Source organism: Tetrapisispora phaffii, chromosome 9 (genome assembly GCF_000236905.1).
Source record: "Tetrapisispora phaffii CBS 4417 chromosome 9, complete genome".
Taxonomy (NCBI): domain Eukaryota; kingdom Fungi; phylum Ascomycota; class Saccharomycetes; order Saccharomycetales; family Saccharomycetaceae; genus Tetrapisispora; species Tetrapisispora phaffii.
In genome coordinates, this window is record NC_016528.1 from 176411 (window position 1) to 196224 (window position 19814).

The 19814-nt window shown below is 32.5% G+C and overlaps 7 protein-coding genes across 7 annotated transcripts; 5 read left to right on the forward strand and 2 right to left on the reverse strand.

The window, feature by feature from the left end:
* Positions 1-811: 811 nt before the first annotated feature.
* On the forward strand, positions 812-3241 carry IME2 (protein kinase IME2; the record flags this gene model as incomplete). The annotated part of the gene is made up of 1 exon (XM_003686974.1): positions 812-3241. The coding sequence occupies one exon, from the start codon at positions 812-814 to the stop codon at positions 3239-3241; it is 2430 nt and encodes an 809-aa protein (XP_003687022.1).
* A 3112-nt stretch (positions 3242-6353) lies between these two features.
* On the forward strand, positions 6354-8237 carry SET4 (Set4p; the record flags this gene model as incomplete). The annotated part of the gene is made up of 1 exon (XM_003686975.1): positions 6354-8237. One exon carries the CDS (start codon positions 6354-6356, stop codon positions 8235-8237), a length of 1884 nt encoding a protein of 627 aa, XP_003687023.1.
* Positions 8238-8762: 525 nt separating this feature from the next.
* On the forward strand, positions 8763-9188 carry PAM16 (import motor complex subunit PAM16; the record flags this gene model as incomplete). The annotated part of the gene is made up of 1 exon (XM_003686976.1): positions 8763-9188. The coding sequence occupies one exon, from the start codon at positions 8763-8765 to the stop codon at positions 9186-9188; it is 426 nt and encodes a 141-aa protein (XP_003687024.1).
* A 1444-nt stretch (positions 9189-10632) lies between these two features.
* On the forward strand, positions 10633-12126 carry RQT4 (Rqt4p; the record flags this gene model as incomplete). The annotated part of the gene is made up of 1 exon (XM_003686977.1): positions 10633-12126. One exon carries the CDS (start codon positions 10633-10635, stop codon positions 12124-12126), a length of 1494 nt encoding a protein of 497 aa, XP_003687025.1.
* A 188-nt stretch (positions 12127-12314) lies between these two features.
* On the reverse strand, positions 12315-13805 carry GSM1 (Gsm1p; the record flags this gene model as incomplete). Its single annotated transcript, XM_003686978.1, has 1 exon — positions 12315-13805. One exon carries the CDS (start codon positions 13803-13805, stop codon positions 12315-12317), a length of 1491 nt encoding a protein of 496 aa, XP_003687026.1.
* A 716-nt stretch (positions 13806-14521) lies between these two features.
* Positions 14522-16975, forward strand: MEF2 (mitochondrial elongation factor MEF2; the record flags this gene model as incomplete). Its single annotated transcript, XM_003686979.1, has 1 exon — positions 14522-16975. The coding sequence occupies one exon, from the start codon at positions 14522-14524 to the stop codon at positions 16973-16975; it is 2454 nt and encodes an 817-aa protein (XP_003687027.1).
* A 153-nt stretch (positions 16976-17128) lies between these two features.
* On the reverse strand, positions 17129-19198 carry GSH1 (glutamate--cysteine ligase; the record flags this gene model as incomplete). The annotated part of the gene is made up of 1 exon (XM_003686980.1): positions 17129-19198. The coding sequence occupies one exon, from the start codon at positions 19196-19198 to the stop codon at positions 17129-17131; it is 2070 nt and encodes a 689-aa protein (XP_003687028.1).
* Between the last annotated feature and the right edge of the window lie 616 nt (positions 19199-19814).

Genomic DNA, 19814 nt, shown 5'->3' on the forward strand with positions numbered 1-19814 from the left:
CTTTTTATTTCCAATTTTATTTTTTAAGAAGATCACACTGTCTTAAAGGGAAAATCCTTTCGTAATATCACTTTTTTGTAATGACACAAAAATAATAATGAAATACTAGTAATAATTACTGTTATTAGTATGCGTTGTTATCTTTTTATTTGACACAAAAGTTACAAGTTCTATTTATTGATATAACTTGTAAATTGATTGACCAAATTTATCAATACACAAAATGGATTTCCAACAATTATTTAAATTAATTAATATCGAATATTGGTAATATAATGAACATTCAATATTATTTATGGATGTTTGTATGTATGTATACATGTGTGGTTTTGATTTAGAACCCCTTAAATTAAATAAGTAATACCATTCTACAGTTACCTGATTTCCTTCTTTCTAGCTAGTCTCTCTCTCTCTCTATATATATACCAATATGAATATATTAATATATTCATATTGGTAATTAAAGCATCATCATTTGGATCATTCTTATATTCTATTACTTTATCTTTTCTTATTTATATTTTTGTAATTTGAGGAGTTCAAGAAACACAAAATTTAATTATTTAAGGTAAGGAGGTTTGACTAATCTTTTTTTCTTGACTATAATCTCTTTTTACATTCATATATATATATACAGCAAGCATTAATTATATATATTATTTTTTGATTTATCTCATTGTTATCCGGAAGAAATTTATATATATATTTATATATATATAAATATATATAAATATTAAAACACAACGACGCAATCAGGGAACATTTTTAATTTTTTAGTTTTTAATTGGATTGATCGGAAAATAATCATACAATGGGCATTGACTCTTCAACAAGTACTGCTAATTCATATAGTCATGATTTTTTACCTCCAGATATCGATGATCCACCGGAGGATATACCGTTAGTTTCCATTGAAGATAAGTATCAATTGATTGAAGAAATTGGTAGTGGCTCATTTGGTACTGTTTCATTTGCAAAGGCAAAATATAATCTTTTAGAGGTACAAAGTGTGAATTGCAAAAAAAATACTTTATTAAATCCAATTGGCTTAGAATATGATAATTTTAATAATAAATTAAAAGGCTATGTTGCAATTAAAACAATGATAAATAAATTATCAACATTAAATGAATATTCAAAGATAAGAGAAATTAAATTCATCTTAGCAATTCCATCAAGTAAATATTTATTACAAATATTTGAAATTTTCATTGATAATAAAAACTTCAATTTACATATCGTAATGGAAATAATGGAACAGAATTTATATCAAATGATGAAAAATAGAAAGAAAAGAATTTTTTCAATACCATCATTAAAATCAATTTTATCTCAAATTTTAGCTGGAATTAAATTTATTCATGAAAATAATTTTTTCCATAGAGATTTAAAACCAGAAAATATTTTAATTTCACAGACAAATAAATTTTACAATAAATTTTATATTCAAAATGAGAATATTAAAGATAATTATGTCGTTAAATTAGCTGATTTCGGTCTTTCCCGTCATATTAATAATCGTTCTCCATATACTGCATATGTTTCAACTCGTTGGTATAGATCTCCAGAGATTTTGCTACGTAGTGGATTTTATTCGAAACCATTAGATATTTGGGCATTTGGTTGCGTCGCAATTGAAGTGACACTGTTTAAACCGATTTTTCCCGGCGCAAATGAAATGGATCAAATTTGGAAAATCCTAAAACTATTAGGCACGCCTCATAAGACAAAAGAAAGTTTTAGAACTGGTTACCAACCACATGGAGGTTTCTGGGAAGTTTCGAAAGATTTAGCTAATAATTTAAACTTACAATTTCCTTATGTCGAAGGTTATTCAATTGCATCAATTATCGGGAGTTCACAATTAAATGATTTAACACAAGTTATTGAAAAATGTCTAAGATGGAACCCGAATTTGAGACCCACTGCTGACGAATTATGTAAATTAGATTTCTTTAGAAATACAGTGGTAAATGAAGAATATATTAAAAACAAGAATTTGAAGAAACAAATGTTTGGAAATAAATTACCCCATGATAATTCTGGTGATGTTGATCAACATATTCAAAATGATTCAAAGATAAAAAAATTGAAGACAAACTTAGAACAAGCCATGATATTTGCTGGAATGAAGGTAAATGATAGTCCCTTAAAACCCTTAGTTTTTAATGAAGAAGAAAATAATAACCATATGGATATACCCAAAAGGAACCAAAAATTATCAAAAGCTTTTTCACAGAAAGAATTATTTTCCAATTCAAATCATAATAAAATCAAGGCCTTTAATAGTAAGGCCTTTAAAAATGAAATCAAACCACTGCATAGCTTATTAGAAGATTTGGTCATGTCTAATCGTGATACTGAGAATACTGGCACAAGTAACAAGTTAAAGAGATTCCCATCTAAATCTAAATCACAAATCAACTCATTAAAGAATAGTAATTATGATGTCGATATCTCGAATCTCTTAAATGAATACATTGATAATAATGATGAAGATATCATCGACAATGTCAATAAAGTATTAGCATTACATCAATTTCCAGATCATTTTAACTTTAATGACAATGATATTGATTTTCAAAATAACCTTGATCTTTACAATGGAAGTAACGAAAAAGATTCAAATTATCTTTCAAATAAGATAGAATATTTAAGTGAAATCAATAAAGATGATAATATTGATGAATTTTACGATTGTTGTAATGACAATTTTTTACAAGGTAGATTAGAAAAATCTAACACTTGTGCTACTATCGATGCTAATGAATTAGATGACGATGATGAAATTTTTATTGAAGAAAGTTTTTTCAATGATGGTAAATATAAAACTAATCATAATGAAGTTGATGATGTGTATTTGTTATCACAAACACACCCGAATATAGCAGAGCATAATAATCTCAACAATTTTGACACTGATATGAATAATTACAGTCATTTTAAATATAACTCAATTGACGACATAAATAAAAACTCTACACCTGTCGTCATTCCGGTCAACTGTTTAATAAATAATATGTCTATCGACGATGATAGATCTAAAACTGACTACGACAACTCATTCAACAATAACATACCTAGAAGCTTTACATTCACAAACTTAACCCGCGAAACAAAGCAAGATAGGCAGTCTCATGACAATAACCATTTTGCATACAATGAGTTTTTTCAAAATACAGATCCGAATACTACTACATGTGGATTTCAACATCATAATAACATCAATTTAAGTTTTTAGAGAAAGAGAGAAAAACAAGACAAGACAAGACGGAGATTTTTAATTTTAATTATCTGCCCCTTGATATTCATATTAATATCATATTGAATCCAAATTTTGACGATTCGCATAGTGTATTTTATGGTGTTGGTTTCACTAGTTGCTTTCTTATTAAATAATATATTAATTAACACAATCTATATTTAATCCAGATGATTAATACATCCCAATGCATCATCATACTCTTATATTCCAACAAGACCGACCACCTGCTTATAAATGTATACATATTTTATAAATAATTGCTGAAATAAGACCTCACATCATACATATGCAATAACTTTTATACCTGTACAAGGAGTTATGCCAACACGACATCATTTTGGAAATCAATCAAAAGAGATTAACTAAAACTAAAATGAAAGTAGAAGGTAGATAAGAGTACTACCAATTAAGACATTTTCAGATTCAACACGTCTTAATAACCTTCTGATCTTGACTGGAGAACATTATTAAATTTTTATGTTCATTGTTGTAAACCGATATAATGTTACTGTAGTCTTCAAAAACAATGAAACATTTTTATCGGGTTAAGATTTTACACCGTACTCTCGTGAATGAAATTTCATGGTGCGATGAAGAAGAAAGTCGAAGACAGAATTATAATTTTTCCTTTTTATCCAAAATACGGAAACAGAAAATGAGACATTCTACTTTGGTTCCGAATCTTTTTCTTTTTCTTTAATTTCTTTCTGTTTTTGGGTTCCAACAAAGATCTGTCTTAGGGGCACCGTGTGCGGGTAATACAATTGTCCAATAAAATAACCGCCGATTTCCATGATGAATAGTTACTGACGAACTATTGTTTGTGTAGAGGCTGGTTGTAATTACATCCTGTTTTTTAGATGTTATCGCCAACACCAACTTATTAGTAGATCTGGAAGTTTTATGTGTATATTTACTGTCCTTAAACCCATTAGTGTCGTTTACGGTGTACGCTTCAAAATGAATGTCGAAAAATATAGATGCAGACAGAAGAATGTAAAAAGCGTAAAGAGATATCTCATCTTGTACAGTCAATTGCCCATCGAATTATAAAACGTCTTTTCAGCCATCAAGTTACTACTCCAAAATGTTAGCTCGATGGAATAAATGGGTTCAATTGATTACTTTTTTAATTGTTTTGGGCATCGAGGAAGAAAGTTTAGGAGGTCTTTACCGTATAGGGCGCAAACCAAAAAATTATGCAGGGCGGTGTGCAAACAGACCCAAAAAAGATAAGAATGGGTAGTAACGCAGAGAAACAAATCAAATATAAACTTCTTCGAGAGTCACAAAGCTCATCGGAACCCAAACGCTGTATTATTCGTAACAGAGATTACGATCGTCAAACATAATTATCATTTGGTAGTTGCTATTAAAACACAAGCTCACTTTACTGTAAAATCAGTTACGCTTTTTTATTATTATTGTGCATAAACATGGTTCCTTGTATACGACCCTAACAGCTCTGATAAGGCAAACATGCACTCCAACCTTGTTCAAATCCAGAAAATAAGTTAAACGTTCATTCTGAATCCCTTCCGAGTAGTTCGTTCAAGTGTCTTCCAATCCGTTTTGTTTGGCTTTTTAGTTTGCCTTTCCGAGAAAATAACGTAGAACATGCAAAGCACCAATACGAACAATCACCATACCGTCTTCTTTTTCTTTCCTAGCTCTCTATTCGTTAAGATGAGTGCTCGAGCCGCTTCGTTGCTCTTTGTTTTTCGTTTTTCCCGTCTATTTCACAGACAAACAGCTGTAGCAACCTATCTCGTACCCAATAAACATGATGGGGGTCTTTTTATGTATTTTTTATTTTTATTGATTTTTCTCTGTCCTCTGATTCCACTGCTACAATTTCAAGGCTGAGGGTTGACCAGTGGGAAAATTACTGTTCAAACTTGTCTCGTTTCTCACATCTCGTACCGCAATCACACCGCTCCTCACTAGCAGTCCGACCTGACTGTACTTTTTTACATTACTTGTTTCTCAATTCTTGATATTTTGCCGTCTGCCCACGCAGTTCTCTAACTGCATTTCCATAATTATATAATATTACTACATACAAGCTCGCCCCATTCGGAAATTTGTCCATTCGAAATACGGCCAGTTGTATATAATTTGTGAATATTAAATGTATTTTTTGTGTGTTTCCTCTTACTATCGCGCAGTACTTTCGAAAGTCGTAGGTTTTCAGAAAAGTAAACTGGACCCCCACGCACAAAATACCGCACAAAAGTAGTAAAAGAAACTAAACCAGTACGACGACCGTTTTTGCTTCGTAGATCATTCTAAGCACTCACTGATTTATTATATCCGTTATATTCAGATACATCTGTTTAAGTCGTTTTCACTATATTATATAATTCTGCATACTGTGGACAATAATGAACGTCAGGTTATCAGTTTACATTTGGCCAAGATGTGCGCATCTCTCTCTGTTTTCGTACGTTTTATGAATTCTGTAGATTAGATATAATGTTCAAAGGTTTTGAATGGAACAGTTTTCGATCCCATACTAATTGGATACACTATCCATATGTTGTAACCGAACCTCATAGTGTTAGACTTTTGGATTTTACATAGACAGATAGAGAAGGGAAAAGAGAGAGCAAGAGACTACATATCTAATGTCATTGTCTTGTCTTGTCTTGCTATTCTAAAATTACCTTACCAGATCGATACTGTTACGAAGCCAGCTCAAGTTCGTTTGTAGTCATTTTTTGATTCATATACGGTCTTAAGCTTATAACTTCTCAACTTCCTATACACTTGTTATATTATTATCGCTCTGAGTAAAACTCATCCTCCCCAACAATTGATTTCAATACTCTATAATCATCTTCTTTATTTCTTAACTTTCATTTTTCCCTACAACTCACAATATATCTTCGTAAAGTTTCTTTTTCGTTTTCTTTCACATTCATATAAATATTTGCATATATATATATATATATATATACATATATACAAATACTTATTTATCTGATATATGTTAATGTTTCATATTATCATAAGCCTTGCTAACTATTTTTAATCTGCGTTTTCAAGTAGCTTTAAAAAGCAATCAAGAATACAGTAACTATCCACTATGTCAAAGAATATAGAAGATAAGTCCATATTGGAAGATGCTTCTACTCTGTTAATGTTTTCGAAAAGTAAACGAGACTCGTCAAATGATTTCGCAATGTCTAGAAATTCTTCAATATCGTTATCACCGATGAATAATGTTAACAGTAATGCTAAGTTCGATAATGATACAACGAAAGAAGCAGCAGCAGCTGCAGCTGCTGCTTTGGCCAAGGCCGCTACTATTCCTTTGCCGTTAAAGAGAAAGGAGAAGGAACTAACTAGAATAAATCGTAAGAGATCGAAGTTGAAAGAGAACTTTAATTCTACAAAGGCTAAAGAAGCAAGACCATCTTGGCCAGTGCCCGATTATTATATCGTTGATAAAGATGATGGTATAATAACATGTATCTGTGAGATTAATGAAGAAAATTCAGCGACTATACAATGCCATAATTGTAATAGATGGCAACATAAATCTTGTTATAAATTGAATGATGAAGATGTTATTGAGACCTTATTTTTTTGCAATGTTTGTAGACCAAGATTAAAGAAAAAGGATATAATATCGGCTAAAAATTTACAAAAATTGAAAGCAACAAAACAACCAAGCCTGAATACAATATTGACAACAAATACTCAAACTACTGAGAGCGACAAAGGTACCGAGCAATCAACTGTTTCTGATATTAAAACCGACAATATTTTACACCATCCAAATTTTATGAAATTGGAAAAATCTAAATACACTGACAAATATGTAAAAGTTTTCATTAAGAAACACCTTGATGATGATTGGGTTATTCAACATAACAAAAATAAAGATTGTCTAAACTTAAATATGCCAGTAGAAGTTAAAGCGTACACAAATAAATCGACAAACGGCTCGAATGGTAATACTTCTAATGCAGGGCATACCTCAAACAAAGTTGGTTTATTCATTAAAACTAATTGTCATACAGGAGACTTGATTCATGAAGTTACAGGTGAAATAGATTTTCAGAAGAGTTACTTATTGGATCCAAAAAATCATTACAGAATTTGGGCTACTCCAAAACCAAAAGTATTCTTTCATGCACACTGGCCAATTCACATCGATGCTAGGCTAAGTGGTAATTTAACAAGGTTCTTGAGATATAGTTGTAAGCCAAATGTGGAACTAGCAACAATACGCACAACTGATTCTAAAGAAAACGAGCCTCCTGTATTGTTTGCTCTAAGAGCTCTTAGAGATATAAGTATGGATGAAGAACTGCATATTGCTTGGCAATGGGATTTAAGACATCCTATATGGCAGATAATAAATGAATCCAAGAATCTTGATTCGTTGAACGAAGTAGATAAGTATTGGTTAATTCATTCTGTGGATGCTGTATTAAGAAATTGTGAATGTGCATGCGGGAGCGATCCAAATTGTAACCTATTGAAGGTCAAACAATATTCTGAAAACTTTTACAAGCAAGCGAATTCGAAAATGAATAATCGTTACAGATTAAGTGAACTTTTAAATAATTTCCCAAAACGTAAGTCCACTGATCAAGGCTCATTTGAAAATAAATCAGTTTCTCAAGTGCCCTTATTACGATCCGACGACACGCATTCTACTATAGGTAATTCATCTGTTACTTACGCTAGAGAACAAACTTTAAGCAATGCACTAGTGAAAGCCAATGAAACTCATAAGTGCCATAATAAATGGCTATCTGGCGCTAAAAATAATATATTAAAACAAAATAATACAAGTACTATTATAAGAGGGCCAGTCAATGACACTGAAGTGGTCAAGACGAAAATTAAAGAACAGAATTCTTCACGTTCAGAATCTTTTTCTAGCTCATCTACTGCTATTGCATCGGATGGAGATGATGTAAAGGAAGATGATTTATCATCTTTAAAAATGTTTTAAGACACAACTGCTACATTTATAATGATGCTTAGATTAAAGAGCACATCAATTGTTTTAATTTGACTTTCCACGAACATAAAGGGGAAATATAATTGAAATATTGATAATTTCAACACATTTTATAGAGGCAGCCTCAACGTTGCATACATTCAAACAAATGGTCGATACTATTTATATACTTATATATAAGTATTTATGTTAATATTCAATGAGAAATTAATTTCATAACCTATTTCCAACTTATATCTTCTTAATTCGGAATTATTTTACACTCGGTAGTTTTTCATAGTGCGCTTTTCAAAAATATAAAAAGTGAAAAAAAAAATAATTCAAATAAGTGAAGAAACTTCCCAGATAGAAAAGTAGATTATTCATATTAAAGAAGTTTCTAACGCATGATTATGCTATCTCAAACGAATTTGAATAAGTCTGCATAAATCATATTCAGATCAAATAACCAAACGTGTTTGTAGGTATAGTGCTCAATCAAGGACTAGAAGATTCATAGCAAAGGTTAAAGATAAGATGGCATACAGAGCTTTTGTTCACGTTGTTTTCACAAGTGCGCAGGTTTTTGGTAAAGCTTTTACAGAGGCATATAGACAGGCTGCTGCACAGTCGGTAAAAAAAGGTGCTAGGGCCGCTACGGGGGCATACAATGCTAATGCTGAGTATGGTGGGATTACATTAGATGAGAGTTGCAAAATTTTAGATATTGAGAATAAGAATGATATCAACATCGATAAAGTCAATGAAAAATTCAAATACTTGTTTGAAGTGAACGATGCTGAAAAAGGAGGTAGCTTTTACTTGCAAAGTAAGATATATAGAGCTGCTGAAAGACTGAAATGGGAGATAGCTCAAAAAGAGAAAAAAACAGAAGATCAAGGAAGCAAGGAAGGGCAAACGAACGCTCAAGCTAATACGAACTCTGCACAAACGAAAGATTAATAATATCATTCTTACTCAAACTACTCATACCCGCACTTTTCCTGACCTGGACTCAGTTACATAATTCAATAGGACTGAACATCTACAGCGATGATACAAGATTTCAATTGAAAGGAACGATATTTTCTTTATAATCTGTAAATAATTTAGTATGTAATAAAAACAATCAAATAAATATCACATTCCATCAGCAAATGTTTATATTATATGTTTCGCAAGATCACTATTACAATCACGAGTTCCAACTCATATTATAAATACACTTATATACAAAACAAAAAAAGTAACTATATATAAAGCATGTCCTAGCATGAAGAAGAGACACTGTAGATATCAAACTCTCAAATTACATGACGTAATTCTCTGAATAACATGTAGCTTTCCTTAAAATATTTTATTTGAAGGACCTTCCTCATAGTAGATATTAATCTAAGAAACCGGAAACGAAATGGATATTGTGCCCACCTTGTTTAGGGGTAGTCAAAATCCATTCAGCTATATGGGTTATATGAATTGAATCAACCATTCAAATTCCAGTATTAACTAGCCCAAAAAAACATCCGTAGACGTAAAATCGAACAGAAGAATAAAAATGATCAAAACATTAGGTTTCTATAAATTGTAATTAATTAATATTATCTTGAGATAGTATTAACCACTACTGATGATTGGTCTTTTTAAAAAATAAATCGAAAGGGAAATCTAAAATAATAATCAATTTATTTATAACAAGTAGTAAATAAGTAAACTAAACTGTATTCGAAATAATGTTGCCCTTTATATATCACGAAATTGTAAAATTTAAAAATGAAAATTTTTAATAACGTCTTGTGTTACCCGACGGGTGATGGGACCTGGCGGTAAAGTAGGGCATCGATGGTTAAGTGTCACAGTCTGATATAGTGTAAAGGGTCCCTTTTAACTAAGGATTATGACGATAAACGTATATGAATGCAATTATATATATATATATGTGTGTGTTTTATATGGTTTAACTTTTAGATTAGTAGTTATTGTGGTTGTGGGTTGGTTGTTCTAAGACCATAGGGGGTGTTGCACAATTCAACGTTTAACATTGGCACAATGTTGTGATTGGTTCTTCTTTGATCGGTGCTTCAGAATATTAAACTGCAAATAACATTTGTTTTTGGGATACTTATTGTTACGTTTATAGTTATATAATATACAATTGTTCGAATACCATACATATTGATTATGCGTATGCCAATTATAAAACATTCACTTTTTCCTGCGGTGTTTTCTCAATCGGTTTTCCGAGACGATTTTAAAATTGAATATTGAAATCACAATCATCACCAAGATATAAATATTAATATATGGTCTACATAAGGCAGACAATTATTTATCACTTTAGTCAATATTATTGTTTAAAATCAATGTAGAAAGCAACGTATTGTCTTGCTAGTACCTTATTATTGGAGATATGACAAAAACACAAGCTATCAATTTTGCTATAAAGAAAATTCCACAGATCATTCCGCTGGAAGAAGAAGATGTAAGGAATCTTTCTGAACAGATATTACAAAGTGCAAACGAAAGTCCTGAAGCAATTGCAGAGGGATTTTTGAATATATTAGGACATGAAGATCTATCGTTTGAATTTGTTATTGAATTCAATAATTTATTACAGCAAAAAGATGCTCCTATTAAAGAAGTGAAGAGTACTCCAGCAGACATTAGTAATGTGGGTATACAGAAGTCAGTTGAGGAAAAGAAGCAGAAAATATCGAAGCAATCACAAATTAACAAACCTGTCATAAATAATGGAATGACAATATCAAAATCGTTAGAAAAATCACAACCAAAATCCAAGATCAAACCTGTTTCAAAAGATAAGACAAAATTGAGTAAGAAAAAAACCGTACATGCACTTAAGGACATCGATGAAGTTGTCAAGATGCTTGAGCTTGAGAGGGATAATGAGAATAGTTCTTCGAAATATGCCTGTAATTGTCAAGCCTTGAGACATCCACTATTCGACCCTGTACCAAATTGTTTAAAGTGTGGTAAAATTATATGTGCAAGAGAAGGTCTAAACTTGAATAATTGTAGTTACTGTGGGACTGATTTTATTCCAATCGAGGAAAGATTGAAAATTATCGAGTTGTTAAAGAAGGAAAAAGAGGACTTATTGAATAAAAATAAATTATCGAAAGAAGAAGAATTTAGATATAATGAAGAGAAGAAAAAGAGAAACAAAGGCTTTAAAGTTTCATCTGGTATGGGTACAAATTTATTTAATGAACAAGACATGTTATTTTCCAAGCTAGAGAAAGAGAATGAAAAACGATTACATGATATTGATGAGGCTAATAAAAACAATGAAGAGGCAAAAAATAGTGAGAATAATAAAGAAATATTGGTCACAAGTTCAGATTCAGATTTGACAGAAGCTCAAGATAGACTAGATAGATTGTTACATTTTCAAGATACATCTGCTGAACGTACCAGAATCATAGATAATGCCAGTGATTTCAGCATGTCAAATGATAGTGGATTATGGGGAAGTACAGTAGAAAGAGCCTTAATGCTGAAAAATCAGCAAAGAAATAGAAGGAAATTTGAGAAACTAGAGAAAGAAAGACATGGGGGTAGAGAAAAATATGTTATGAGTTTAAATATTGGAAAAAATGGGAAAGTCACTGTGTCTGAACTAGAAAATAATACTGAAACAACTCCAGCAAGTATTGCTGACGATTTAGATCAGCTGAGTGATGAAGCGGATATAAAGGACTTGAAAGACATACGTAAATTACAAGATGATTTGAATGAGCAGAAAAACAAACAAGCAATGGAGTTAGAAAATTTGAAATGGAATCCAGATGCTTACAAACTCCAATTTGAAGATCCTGTTTATATTACTTCTGATACTACTTCGAATAATAATGACGAAGAAAAAAAAGGTCAACAAAAGTAGGAAAAGCAGAATTCAACAAGGAAATAATGTTGATTCTGGCGATCTAGAGCAGAATATCTTAGCAGTGCTTTAAGCTCGGTTAAATTCACTGTCAAGAGTATATATTTAGCTTTATGAGATATAAATATGGATAGAATATATAGGTTGAATAATAATATATGCATGGATGGCTTGTTCATCAATAAATTTTATTGAGAGTCAAATATTGGTAAAAAATGACCAACTGACAGCAGCGGTATAGAAAAACTATCCTTTATAACTGTTAAACAAAAGCCACATTTTAAATATGAGCCGTTCTTAAGAAGTAAATTTGTTTTTTTATATACCATATTGTTGTATACTGACGTGTTTGGCCTATTGTCATTACTGAACGATAAAGAGTCATGGAACGTAGCGTAATAATCTACTATAGAATCTGGGTCCATAAATTCTATTATGAATCTTCTCTTCCCTAAAATTTCCTTTTTATCGTAGTTGGTTAAGGATAAAAACTCATTACTCACAAATAAGATGTCACCAGATCTCCTCCAAATGGCAACCGGAGTAGCATTATTTAAAACTGTCAAACTTTCTAAATTTAATAAAGTTCGTTGTAAAATAAATTCCTGCATAATTATATCTTCTTCAATAAGAGATGAGGATAATGCTATAAAATGTGTGGCAAATTTATCTAATATGGACCTCAATATGAATTGCAATTGCTTACTTCTGATAGAATAAGTATCCTGCTTGCCATCGGAACAATCTACTGTCTCCACTTCTTCATGGTTCAGAAAAATATGCTTTAGAACATCAATCAGTGATTCATATGATAATCTGTAATTGTGTTGCTTGACTAACTCACGTTTCCTGTACAAATCTTCTCTAGTTTTCACTAAGTCTCTAAATGCGTATGGTGTGGTATATCGGGTGTTTTTTAAACAGTTCTTCTCAGTCAAAAGTTTATGTTTAAAGTTAAACGTTAATTCAGCATTCTTATCTTGCATTTCATCAATAATCAAGGAAATATGAGGTCTTGGGAATGACTTATTGATTATCGTCGTTTCCATATCTGTTTTAAGTTCACTTTCTTTATCTAACAGATTCTTATCATTTAAAATATCCTTTTCCCTATTGTTCTCAGAATTCAATATCAAGTTACCAGAAGCCGATTGTAACGTAATCAGATTATTAAGGGACTTGTATTCGTCTTTAGCCCATCTACTATCAAAGTTCGACTCTGAATTTGGAAATGCTGTTTCTGTCGATGATGAAGATTCAATATATGGTACATTAGGAAGTTTGGGAGGTCGATCACAATCGCTATAACTGTTGTACAAAAATGAATTGGTACTATTTAAAAGAGCTTCCAATGCGTTATTAGTATCCGTCGGTTGGTGCTTAATTTTGTTGATATCAACAATTGCGGTTGAAGACTGTCCTTGAAGATTGTTTACCGCAACTTCAACAGTTGAATTGAGTGACATTTCAGAAGCATTTTTATAATTTATTTGGTGCCGTAGATTAGAGGATGTAGATTTTCTTTCAATATCTTTGCAGTGACATTCGGTTCTTCTTTTTATGCAGTTTTTACACGGCCTTCCTTTATCACATTGTATGTGTTTGTCATGACACATTTGACAAGCCTTTACAGTCGGTCTCCTATGCTTTTTTTCAAAATCTGTTAATTTTTTAGTCATTATAGATAAATGAATAAATAGAGTAAACGTCTAATAGTATTTGCATTAGATCTCATCAAAAATTCGATAAAACTGAGGGGCAAGAAAACAAGGATAAAAAGAAGACAGTGGTTTTATGGATAGTTCTACATTCAATTCCTAAATCATTATAAATTATATTAACAAAGTCATTATCAACCTATACCGTTCATTTTATACCTGTTAATGATTAGATATTTATGACATATCTTTGAAGTATAAATATGTAATTTGTGGGGTATCACGTGAAAGATGTCATCAAGTCTCAACACCAGTTGGGTACTTATTATTAAATAAGTTTAGAGATATTACAGAGACAGCATCCCATTTAGCAATTCTGGAAATTAAAGTCATGCCTGACCTACCTAATTTGTATTAAAACTTCAATAAAAATACTAATATTGTTCTAATATTTGCCTATATTGACTGTGACTTCAACTATAATGAATAATGGACATCTTCTTTCAGAACTTTAAGGAATCGCAAAACATTATTTATCACGTGATTTTTCAAATGACAACTGAAGAGAATACGAAGAACCTCAGCCTTTGTAGTCAGATTAAAAGAGGATTAGTTACCAATGAAGGAATTATCAAGTGCATAAAGATGAGATTCAGTGAGCACAAAATTGATTAGAAGGTGGTCAGTGGATTTTACATTTATTCAGAGCAAGAACTGTTCCAGAGACGACGTTTTCCATGAAGGGTGTATTCAATTTGTCGTTAGGGCGTTGTTCGCTGAGAATGTTGTCCACTGGAAGTAATGGTTTGTCAAGGATAAGAAATATTGGTATCATAGCACATATTGATGCTGGTAAGACAACTACTACAGAGACTATGCTATATTATTCTGGTAAGATTAATAGAATTGGTAATGTTGATCAAGGTGACACCGTTACTGATTTTCTACCACAAGAGAGGGAACGTGGTATCACTATTCAAAGTGCCGCAATTACATTCAATTGGCAAAATAACTATAAAATAAATCTGATTGATACACCAGGTCATGCTGATTTTACATTTGAAGTTATAAAATCTTTAAAAGTTCTTGACGGATGCGTAACTATTTTAGATGCAGTCGCAGGAGTAGAGGCTCAAACTGAAAAGGTTTGGAAACAATCAACAGGATTGCCTAAAATATGTTTTATTAATAAAATGGATCGAATAGGTGCTGGGTTTAGTAGAACTGTTAAAGAGGTGATTGTTAAATTGAAACAACGAGTGGCAGTTATTAACACTCCTCTTTTCAGAACTACGACTATTAATGGCATGAAGGAAGATATTTTTAATGGTGTTTTAGATATTGTTAACATGAAAAAGATCACCTGGGATTCTGAAAATCCAGATGACATTAAAATTGAAGATGTCACAGGAACAATAAACAAGGATCTTTACGAAACACTATCCAGATCAAGAGAATCTTTAATTGAGAAATTAGGTGAATTTGATGAGAATATAATCTCCTACTTTCTCGAAGAAGCAGAAGGAGACTATTTTAAAGTTCCTCCATCGATATTAAACGAATCAATCCGCAAAGCTACTTTGGCAGGCTATGTAACGCCAGTTCTATGTGGATCTTCGTTTAAACATATTGGAGTTCAACCTTTATTGGATGCTATTGTCAGCTATTTACCTTCACCAATTGAGGCTAGGCCACCTGAAGTCAATAATAAGTCAATGAAACTGGTTATCGATCCATCAAATGGAATGGTTTTCGATAATAATAAAAATATATCTGTTGCATTAGTCTTTAAGGTTATTAGGGACAAAATAAGAGGAATGATGGCATTTGTTCGTGTGTATTCAGGTTCCTTGAAAAATGGTCATACTGTTTTAAATTCTTCGTCTAAAAAGTCTTTTAAAATAGGGAAGCCAGTGTTAATGAATGCAAATATACCAGAAGATGTTCAAGTATTACACACTGGTGAAATTGGTGTATTAACAGGTACTTCAATCATTGGAAATTTAGAAACTGGTGATACTTTGATTTCTGATTCAATAAGAAAGAGTGGTATAAATGCAAGTAATAAAGAGTTACTGGATTTAAAAATTAATCCTATAATTGTCCCTCCGCCTGTTTTCAGTGTAGTAGTTGAACCGAAAACGTTGGGAAATAAGGCATCCATGGAGGCTTCTTTACAGGCATTAATCATGGAGGATCCAAGTTTGCATGTAACAAGAGACGAAGAATCAGGTCAAACAATGTTAAGTGGTATGGGTGTACTTCATCTTGAAATTGCCCGTGATAAACTGCTGAATGAGTTAAGTGCAGATGTAAATATTGGTAAGTTAATGGTGTCTTACAAAGAAACGTTAGAAACTCCTACTGACATTGCGGAATATGTAGATGATAAAGGCTATTCATTATCTGTCAAGGTAGAACCGGTCCTTTGTGATAATGATCATAAGACACAATTTACTGTAAATAAAATAATTGAAAAGCCTGGTGAAATTTGGTATCCATTAGGAATCGATAACAATTACCTGATCATTGAAAAGAATAATCTGACAGAGGCCAGAAATCTTAAATTTTGGCCTTATTTAATGTCCTATGATATGATTTTAAATGCATTATCTTCAAGTTCTATAGCTGCATTACAATATGGAGGGAAGCTAGGAAATTTTCCGTTGTTTTCATGTGCAATTAGGGTTTCTGGAGATATTAATATACCGAAAGATGTTAGCAAGCCTAACGAATTACTATCAATTTCTAGAAAATTAATATTGAAGACTCTAAACCAACTAAATGAAAACAGTTTTTCAGTACTAGAGCCAATTATGAAAATCGAAGTGACAATACCTCAAAAAGCTATGGGTAATGTAATGCAAGATTTAACTGGAAGCCGTAAAGCGATAATTTTATCTATTGATGATGAAACCGAAATAATAGATGGAAAAAATGGCAGTAATGTTGAATTCAAAGAATTAGCCGAAAATGAGTACCTCCCATCTGATATAACATTAAAGAATGCCAATTTGAATGATGATTCTTCAAATTTGAAAATTATTAAAGCCAGTGCTCCAGTAAAAGAAATGATGTCATATTCTACTAAACTACGAGGTTTGACAGAAGGCCGTGGCTCTGTATATTCAACTTATCATGGAATGGAAAAGGTTCCCTGCGATCACTTGGAATCGATATTGAATGAATAAGCGATACAGCCACTCAATAAATTCAATTATCATATATTTAATGAAACACACGAAAGGGATAAAAACGAAATAAGTATAAATACTTGTAAATAGTAACTTAATAACTTCTCTAACTATTGCCTTAAACATTATCAACTACAAAAATAATCGTAATTAATATGATACATCATTATTTAAAAGATATTCAGTAAGTTCTTTACCAAAATATGAGTCCATTTCATTCCTTGAGTTGTCAAAGTGGGTTATTCTATCACACATTTCCAATAAGTCAAAATTAATTATTTCGGATATTCTTGAATCCTGATGGTACTCTGGATGAGATAATATAAAGGATCTTAAGTAATTTGCAACTGAAGGCAGTTTTTTACTAGCTCTATCAGATATTAATTTCAGATAGTAATATAATCTTAAGTATTTACTCGAATGTTTCAGTTCCTTCCAATCTTTTTCTATTATTTTCTTATCTATTAAAATTGGATTGATGTAAATTTGGAAAATACCATTTTCTTTGTTGTGGAAAATCTCATCAATGACTAATTCTTCAGTTTTACCCTCTGGATTCAAAGCATTATTAAATGTTGTTTTCCAATGGAATTTTTGAGAAGATATTGGATCACGCTTATGAGCAGTGTCCATATTCTGCCATATCTTACTCATTGATAAGTATGGATTTAGTGAGTCTGAAAATTTTAATATGGACTCTACTAGTAAATAAATAAAAATTGAATATGCTGCATTTTCGAAATCTGTTAGTTGTACTTCCAGAGGTCTGAATTCTACTCTCCAACCTGGAACTGACTTATTATCTGGAGTGGCATCTAGAGTTGGTGGTTTAAATCTTAATGTTTGCCAATTTGTACTTTGGATATTTTCGAAATGATTCTGTAAGGAACCGTCGGTTTTGTCATTAATATTTTCCTCGAAAATAACTAGTGGGTCCCTGACATACAAATGAGAAAAATGTTTGGCCATATCATAATCCATTGGTGCAATATCATTTTCCAACAGCACTTTTAACAAATCTTCGTTTAGAGGCACATTAGTATCGTTAAAAGTTCTCTTAAAAAATTTGTTACCACCTAAAAATAAATCGACGTGACTATACCTAGCTTTTGGGAGCGATTGTACTTTGTTGTATTTGTCCTTTGCGATGTTCCCTAGTCCACCAATGTTATATTGTGGCAAGACAGATTCTGTGTCCCTTTCTCTTGGAGTTCTGTCGTCAGTTCCCCCAGAGATAACATTCCATCTAACGTCTTGATCGGCTAACCAACCTTTGAAAAATGGTGCAGCAGAAGATAGTGCTAAGAAAATAGGAGCAAAATTAACTAATGAATCGTATAAGTACCTGGCTGCATTGATGTTTGGTGCCTGGTAAGTAGTTTGTAAACATGAACATCCCATACCGAATCCCATGGAGTCCATATAAATATGGTCCTTCTTTGAAGCTCCAGCTGCCTCTGCATCTTCTCTTGGAAACCAATCTCTTTGATAGATTGTGTCATCGTGGTCCGGTGTGTTCATATCTTTGTACATTGGGATATTCATTGCCACTTTTTCACCACGTCTTTCCCTTATATTCGAGGTCAGAGTGGGAAATCTGATGTGTCTATTAATCACTTCATCTGGTAAAAAAAGTGAACGTGAAGCATTGTTCTTGTGGTTCCAGACCAATTTTTCGTCCACGTTAATAAAATTGTTTGTCCCCAATCGTGGGAAAGAAGTGATGGTCAGAGGTTTGTACTTAATGCTCTTTGAATTTTCATTGTAATTGGAAATAATGTCCTCAGCGAGTTCTCTTCTGACCTTCATGTTGTATTCCACATAGTTATAGTTCCCATTGAGGTTCAAGTATGGGTTCAATGGCGTGGCTTCCAGCATGAATCTACCGTACTCCGGGTGGAAGTTGACGTCGTTGTCGAGACACAGTCTGTAGTAGTTGATGTTTTCATCAGAGACGCCGTTCAAATCAGTCGCTGTGTCAGTGTTCAACACGGTTAAAAGGTTGTCGTGGACAATGTCCAATTTCGCCTGTTTCGACCATTCATTGAACTCAATTAACATGTACTCGATTTCATCACCCCAGTACAACTCATCATGATCTCGTTCCCCCGCATTCTTGAAGACATTCAGAATGTACTGGACACCCTTTTCCCTAATAAAATCATTATATTCTCTCGACTCGTTCCAAACTAGTGGAGTCCCCAAAGCGAGCAAACCCATTGACCAAAGTGTACAGTAGCGTGTGTATAGTAGCAGAGCGCGCAGGTTCACTGACGAGTCATTAATTTTTCAGCAATCAATTGATCTGCTATTCTTTGCCTTTGCAGTTTCAGCGCTTCTTATATAATGCGCATTATGCCTTTCGTAACGTTGTTATAAGAAATAAAATTTTCCAAATTCGCATTACTAATCATTCCGAAGGGGGGCCCATGGACCTTGCATTGTCCTCGAGAGCTGCTTCTGGCTCGAGGCCCTCGAAGCGCCGCAGCGTTTTGCGCATTTCCGAAAAAGTGAAATCCATAAAAGGCAGAAACAAAAGCACGTGACACGCATCAGTGAGAAAACTGTGGCGCAAACCGTGTTCCTCAAAAAGTCGAAAACGCGGCGGACGGGGTTCGATCGGGGGACTATCTGCTGTGTGTCCGGGTACGACCATGCGGGTTCATCGATAATTTTGAAATATGTTTATTACGTATCATATACATATATGTATATATATGTATATACATATAGGAAACGATTGGATGTGTTCATTCAATTGGTATTATTGTATTCGTTCTGTTTGGGTCGCTATCTGGCTATGCTCAACCGATCTTGTTGATTTGCTAGGCTCTTC